We start from the raw sequence: 7920 nt of genomic DNA, 5'->3' as shown, positions 1-7920 counted from the left end.
TTACTGCAGCTACAAGGACTGGAGGATGGATATAATAAGCATATTTTGTTTCCTACCAGAAAATTGAACATTCAGCCTTTTGGATTAATGTAAGTACTTTTTTATAAGTCACGCACATTGCCGCCCAAAAGCAGTTACCTTGTTTTATTCCCATTAATCTCATTCTCCTATGACTAAATAAATGGATGTTGCTTCTGGCTTATAATTGTTGCTTCTGATTTTTCAGCTTCATCAAACTTCAAGTGTCGGGCTTCTACATTTTTTGTTATATGACCAGGCTTATGATTCTATGGCCAGCAAATAGGGTTGGGGTACAGTTTGCCATAATCTTTTTGATGTGGAACAAGCTTAGTGTTGGGATGTGGAAACTGTGTGTTGGGAATGAAAGAGCTGCCCCAATTTGTGTTATCACAGGAGTGCTAAAGCTGTAGAAACATCTGTAGCGTATCCTTGCAAGACATTTGTACAGGCCCTTTGTGCTATACCCAGCCCAATGTGTTACTCATGGGATATACTCTGGAAAATCTGGCAGCCAGTTACGTGCAACAAACTTCAAGTGGCCCAAAAATAATTCTTGCCATTTTGGATGAAGTTTAAAAGCACTGGCCACAGTTTAAGAGAACCTGTTTTTTTTTCTCTCACCGTGATTCTTTACACGCACCTGGACTGATTTTTTTTTTCGGGCCTTGTTTAGTGTAACAACTGTAAGGATCTACCTGTTACAAAACAGAAATGTCGTATCAGCCTGTAATGTGCTCATGTCCTTAGAAACAGCAACTTTCTAACTTGGTCGCAAAAGTACAATTACGCGAGGTCATGTAGTGATGTAATTATTCCCCTATTATCACTTTGTGGTTCTGAATTTGAAACCAGTCCACAGAGAACTGGTCTCTTTATACCAACTCTTGGTCTCTTTACACCGGCTATAACGATCCTGAATAAAATTTAGCTTCGGGTACTTTTGAGGGAATTTAAAATAATTTAAGCCGACAATAAATTCTAAAATGCCAGTAATTACTTTTCATGCAGCTCTGCGAAGAGGAACTTCCGTGGCTGGAATGTGTTTATTTGAGAGTCTTCCTGCACCTTTTTTTAAAAATGCTATGGACCCCTACCGTTAACTGAGGGGTCCATGGAACCCAGTTTGGGAACCCCTGAGGCATAGATTATTCATGAAGGAACTTGAAAGCACTGGTACAATTGAGTACGTTTCTCTGAAGTAGAGGCTGCAATACATTATGAAAACGAAAGCGAGAGCTCTGTGGTATGCGCAGAATCTTTACACCTGGAGTGGGGCGCTCATCACCACCAAGTAGAAAGGTGTTTCATTCTCTCATGCAGATATGCCTCACTTTAAGTATATCAAAGTCCACTCCCTGCTAAAAATAAAGTGCAGCCTATTTGTCAACAGCTTTGAGTACATTGGCAGTGTTTTACGTGGACTTTAATAATAAATGGAACTAATTCTGTAACTCCTCGGGCGGTTGCTAGTTGAATTGTTTTCCAGTCTTGGCCATGCACTTGCAAGTGAATTGCCAAGACTGGAGAACAACTCAACCCAATTAATAATAAATTGAAATGATAAGTTGTTGTAATGTAACCTTCCTGTGCAACTTGATGACTCTGTAAAGAAATTACTCATTGTCGTTAACGGCGGCGGAGAAAACACAATGGTTGCATGTATGTAAATAGGAAACCAGAAGCACTACTGTGAAATAAGACCTTCCCATCACTCGTGCTCATACGTATTGTGAACTGAAATTCTATTTTCGTATTTAGTATAAACTACAGATATGTTAAACTGACACTCTTTGTATTGATCTGACGTGTCCTTTTTTTTTGAGTGTTCTACACATTCCCTCTGCTGTTGCTTTTGTACTTTAGAGTCCCACAAAAGCCCAACTCCATTTTCCCTTCATAGAAGAATAACAAGTGACTGAAAATGCTGAAACACCACCATTGAAGCATTGATTTGTTTGCTAAACGATTTTAAGGTCTTCCTCATTGCTCGGAGATGTTAACACTCTCTCCCAATCAGATGCTGCCCAATCTGAGCATTATCAATCTTTTGCTTTTGAGTTTCGTTCACGCCATATTGAGGGTTTGTAAAAGGAACACTGCACTTGTCCATTGTGCAAGGCCGGCTGCTTTTCCCAAAGCATAGTTGAAATAGTTCCTTACCGATGATGAATGCTGGTTTCTGTTGAAACCCCCTGGTTTCCTTGGCTGATAGGAATCTTAAAGGTTAGTAAAGAAAAACAAAAAGAGAAGGTTCCATTTTAATTAGACAGTCAAATGTGCACAAGTTGGAACTCATCCTGAACTTCTTGGTCACTCGCACACCGGGCCCTCAGTCTGCATGAAAGCTCACACCATCTCCTGAATGTCGCTCGCAATCCACCTCGAACAAACGGGTCTCCCACTGGGTCCTATCCTGTGACCAGTTCTCCCCAGAATCTTCTCTCTCCATCTCCTGCCGAACAAAAAAAAACTCCAAGACCAATCTCAGTATCCCTCACCAAAAAAAATCCCCCCCCCCCCCCCAGTTCTGGCATCCTAATTGGAGGGGGCACATTCCTCATCATCCCTCATCTTCAACGATAACCCAAACAGGCTGAGAGCAGAACAGGCTGCTCTTACAGAACTGCCAAGTGAAATACCTACAGCATAACAGTAAAAATGTGAACCAGGGCATTACATTATATTCTATCGAGAAGTGGCGCTGCTACTGCTTAAGGTGACAATGACCGTGGGACTTGGAAAGCAACTAGAACAATGTTTGTTTCCTCCCAAGTGGATTTGGTGTTTTTATCTTTCGTCTGATGCAGACAATTACAGTCTGACTAGGTACAAAGACTTGTATTGTCATAAGGCATCCCAGCAATGGAATAGGCTAAATTAATTTACCTTTTTCTTGACTTTCCTTTCATGTACATTTGTATTAATCAGTCTGTATTAAGCTTTTCTTTGCTGGTTTTTATTGTATCCTATTTGCTTTTGAGCAATTTCTATATAGAGACACTAACTTGAAGACCTCCCAACTCATGGAGGTCTCTTTAGTTTTTGCTAATAATGTGCACCTATTAAGCTAGAAGTCTGACTCATGATTCTTAACTGAGCTGCCTCTGCTAAACAAACCAGGCCATTCTGTTTTATCAAAACACATTTTAAGTTTGACCGCAGCTTCCCCTGATATGCTTCAGTTAAATAGTTGACTAATTTTTTCATCTTTGGTTGTTACTTTGGATTCATTGGGTTTTGTGGAGTATTGAGTCTGCTAAAGTCCCTTTCAGCAAGCGGCTTTACTACTTCAGTAACGTTGTTGAAACACCAGACGTGGGATAGGTCACTTTTCCTTTCCAGTGGGTGTAATCACATTGACTCTTCTGTGATGGTCCTCTTTTCTTCTTCTTGGGCTCTTAGCTCCCAGTAGAGCATAGGCCATTGCTAGCCTCCCGTCTCCATCGTCCAAAGTCAATGGTATAGTTGGAGTTCACCAATGGTTCTGTAATCCATTGCATCCACTGTGCAGGGGATCAGTCTATACGGCTTCACCAGCCTTGCCCATTTCCACCTCTCTCAGCAGGGACGCAGGATTGGACTTTGAGAGGCATTGTGCTCTCAATATGTCCACCAATTTCCATTTTCTTCCACTTGTTTTATTTCTGTTTCAGATATTATTGTGGACCCTTCCAAGTGTAAGCCACTGATGTAAGTTAGTATTGATTCTTGGGACCATACGGAATCCTTCCAGTCCCTACTAACTGTGGTATATTTCCTCCAACAAATGAAGTAAATTGTGAACCTATTTTCCTCTGTTTTTACAGTGAAGGTGAAGGAATTTTTTTTTGTGACAATGGTTTCTGGTGGTGTCGGTTTAGATTTTTAAGTCACACTGATATGTCTTCTATTTGTGATCCTTGTGTTAACATTAATTATATATTTCTATTATGCATTTTCATTTCCTTATGCACTGCCAGCTATTTATTCTGGGCCCAACCTTCCTGCAAAGAGATTGATATTGGCCTGAGAGGCTTGTGACGATTAAAGATTTTCATGCAGAATAATTCTGCTTATTATCCTTTTGATCACACTTTTTACCTAATTATTTTAATTATTTTCAATAACTGTAGTCTCTTCCAGATGTCCGGTGACTTGGAAGATCTAGAAAATGTACTTAATAAATCAGACAGTTCAAAGATGTTCGGTTCTGGATCATGCTCTGCACTCATCAAGCTATTGCCAGGCAATAAGGAACTGCTTGTATCTCATGACACCTGGAGCAACTATCAGACAATGCTGAGAATTATGAAAAAATACAAGCTGTCCTTCAAGTCCGTCCCAGGAGGTAAACATGTTGCAAAAGCAATTCAGCACTTTTAACAGTTGTGAATTCTCACTGTATAAAACTTTGTTTTGGTCTCAAATAAGCAGAAACAATTGGTGTTTCCATACAACACACATCAAAGTTGCTGGTGAATGCAGCAGGCCAGGCAGCATCTCTAGGAAGAGGTACAGTCAACGTTTCAGGCCGAGACCCTTCGTCAGGACTAACTGAAGGAAGAGCTAGTAAGAGATTTGAAAGGGGGAGGGGGAGATCCGAAATGATAGAAGACAGGAGGGGGAGGGATGGAGCCAAGAGCTGGACAGGTGATTGGCAAGAGAGATATGAGAGGATCATGGGACAGGAGGCCTAGGGAGAAAGAAAAGGGGGAGGGGGGAAAAACACAGGATGGGCAAGGGGTATAGTCAGAGGAACAGAAAAAGAGAGAGAGAAAGAATGTGTATATAAATAAATAACGGATGGGGTACGAGGGGGAGGTGGGGCATTAGCGGAAGTTTGAGGAGTCAATGTTCATGCCATCAGGTTGGAGGCTACCCAGATGGAATATAAGGTGTTGTTCGTCCAACCTGAGTGTGGCTTCATCTTTACAGTAGAGGAGGTCGTGGATAGACATATCAGAACTGCATTTTTTTTGTCTTGTAATTTGTATAGGTGTGCACAATATCAGGGAATAAAAGTGTTGAATTTCAGTATTCTTTGCTGGCCTTAACTTGACAGTAAAATCTTGCATTTTACTGTGCATAGGTGCTTTTGCTAGGTCTTGGAAGAACCAAGCTTAGATGCTGGACTTCGATAATATGTCCTAGCAGTTTTTATCATTTGCCCATTGCATTTGGGATCTGTTTGATTCATTCCATCTTCTTTGGTTAAAAGTATTCTTTGCAAGCAGGTTATTAGAATATGGGAAATATTTCCTGACTTCTTGGTCCTGGCATATAAAAGTAAATAAGTTAATGTGTTATGAACGAGCTAAATGGGAGAGTGCATTTGTGCAAAGGCAATTTATTTATTGAATTAAAACAGTTTTAAGTTGCATCTGTCCTGTGCACTGGCACTCAAGATGAGATGCTTAAACTTAAATATTTTCTGCGGTGAGTGCATCAGCTGTAAACAGTGATTCTTTTATGAAATAAATGAGTTTAGGTTCACAAGCATCTGGAAATTGGAGGAACTAAGTTAACATTTTTTTCATTCTCTTCTGTTCTACATAGGTGATTTAATACCAGGAGAGGTGCAAGCTTTTTCATCATATCCAGGAATGATCTTTTCTGGTGATGATTTTTACATCCTGAGTAGTGGATTGGTGAGCAATTTCTTGCTGAGTTTTTTTAAACTTTCTTACTTTCACTGAACTGACAAATATGTAAATATCTTTGGATGTTACTTATCTATTGGAGCATCAGTGGCATTACGTTGGAGCATGAACATTTTGAATTATTCCAAGGATGGACATAGTACTTGTAAGACTGGTATGTATAGCTTGTCCATAACTGCCCTGGAAGGTGGTCACTGCAGCTCCAGATGGTAGCTCACTGTCAATTTCCAATTTTGCAATTGGGTGTTTTCACAAAGGTGGAAGAATAACATTTTCCAAGTTTGAGTGTGCATATTGTTGAGAGGAAATTGTACGTGCTTGTGTTCGCTCTTCCAGCCGGCGAGAGACGGTTCTATCACACTTCTGGCAGGCTTGTAGATTGCAGAAGAGATTTGCGTAGCTGGATTGTGAACACCTCACTGCTGAGCAGTTTTTGAAACAACAGCACCCATTGGCTGCCCCAGTTGGGTTTCCTCCTCTGACACGCAAAAGTCCCACAGGTTTATACATGGTGGAGAATTGGGTGGTGACAATGTTGATGGAATATGAAAGCTATTTCGATATGTCCATCCATGGCCTCCTCCACTGTCGTGATGGGGTCATGCTTAGGTTGGAGGAACAACACCTTGTATTCCGTTTGGGTAGGCTCCAACCTGATGGCATGAACATCGATTTCTCAAACTTCCAGTAATGCTCCCTAACCGCCTCCTCTCCTTTTCCATCCCCTTTCTCTCTAATCTCATCTCCTTGCACACCCATCGCCTCCCTCTGGTGCTCCTTCCCCCTTTTTTTTTTCTTCCTTCCATGGCCTTCTGTCTCCTTCACCAATTGACTTCCCTGCTCTTGGCTTCATCTCTCCCCTCCCAGGTTTCACCTCTCACCTGGTGGTTCTCCCACCTTTTAAATCTACTCCTCAGGGTTGTTTTTTTTTTTCTCCAGTCCTAGCAAAGGGTTTCAGCCTGAAACGTCGACTGTACTCTTTTCCATAGATGCTGCCTGGCCTGCTGAGTTCCTCCAGCATTTTGTGTGTGTTGCTATGGAAACCAGAATTCGAATTTGTTTCACTTTGACACATTAACTGAGGCATTGAAGATGAAAGTGAAAACTCGGAATCGTTGTGCATATCCTAACTTCTGACTTTGAAGGAGAGAAGGTCACTAATTGAATTGCTGAAGATGAGTGAACAAAGGAGCAATATCTCAGTAACACAAAATGCTGGAGGAACTCAATGGCTCAGCAATAGCTCAGTGCTCAGATGTCCTCAAGAACAACCAATTTCCTTCTCACGAGTTGCATCTCCCACTAATGGAAAGTTTTCCCCCAGATACCCAATTTTATTAGAGCTCCCTGATAGCTGAAAGTGTCAAATGTTGCCTTGATGTCAAAGTGAGACACCCTTACCTCATTTCTGGAATTCTGTACTTTTGTCCACGTTTGAAATGTGCTGTGTGGATTTAAGTGACCTTACACGATTCAAAATGCTCATTGATGAGCAGGTTCATGCAAACGAATACCCCTCACAAACTCTCAATGACACTTGCAGTCACTCTGCTCAGAATAGATAGATGGAGTGGCAATTAGCTGGGCTGGATTTGTGAAAATCAAAGAAAAATAACAGATACTGCAAATCTGAAATAAAAGCTGGAAAAACACAACAGGACAAGCTGGTTCTGTAGAAAGAGAAACGGGCAAGTCAGCTGAAAAAAAATGATTGAAGTCCATATATGTCTCCGTATACAGCCCTGAGATTCATTTTCATGTGGACATACTCGATAAATCCACTGAATAATAATCATACAGAATTAATGAAAGACTGGACCAACTTGGGCATTCAAACATCCTGCAAAAGACATCAAACTGAAAATTAAAAAGAAAGAAATCGTAATAAATATCAAGAAGATGAGATGAAAGTGAGTAGACACGAGGAAATCTGCAGATGCTGGAAATTCAAGCAACACACACAAAATGCTGGTGGAATGCAGCAGGCCAGGCAGCATCTATAGGAAGAGGTACAGTCAATGTTTTGGGCCGAGACCCTTTGTCAGGACGAAGTGAATCCCCAGTTTGTGGGAACATTTGAATGATGGGGCAAGTGAAGTTTACCCCCTTTGGTTCAAGGGCCTGATGGTTGAAGGGTAATAACTGTTGTTGAACCTGGTAGTATGAGTCCTGAGTTTCCTATATCTTATTCCTGATGGCCGTATTGCAAAGAGAGCATGTCGTGGGTGATGGGGGATCCCTGATGATGGATATTACTTTC

At 41.1% G+C, this 7920-nt stretch overlaps 1 protein-coding gene across 1 annotated transcript in view; it reads left to right on the top strand.

The window, feature by feature from the left end:
* Positions 1-7920, top strand: part of plbd2 (phospholipase B domain containing 2) — a 35914-nt gene that overhangs the window by 12698 nt on the left and 15296 nt on the right. The window contains exons 4-6 of the mRNA XM_063034343.1: positions 1-89; positions 4134-4348; positions 5557-5648. The exon at positions 1-89 is cut by the window's left edge and continues 12 nt beyond it. Coding sequence (XP_062890413.1) covers positions 1-89; positions 4134-4348; positions 5557-5648 — 396 coding nt within the window. The remainder of the gene's footprint in view (positions 90-4133; positions 4349-5556; positions 5649-7920) is intronic.

Source organism: Mobula hypostoma, chromosome 27, assembly GCF_963921235.1.
Source record: "Mobula hypostoma chromosome 27, sMobHyp1.1, whole genome shotgun sequence".
Lineage (NCBI taxonomy): Eukaryota > Metazoa > Chordata > Chondrichthyes > Myliobatiformes > Myliobatidae > Mobula > Mobula hypostoma.
The sequence above is the reverse complement of the archived record's forward strand: the minus strand, read 5'-3'. Positions and strand labels throughout refer to the sequence as shown.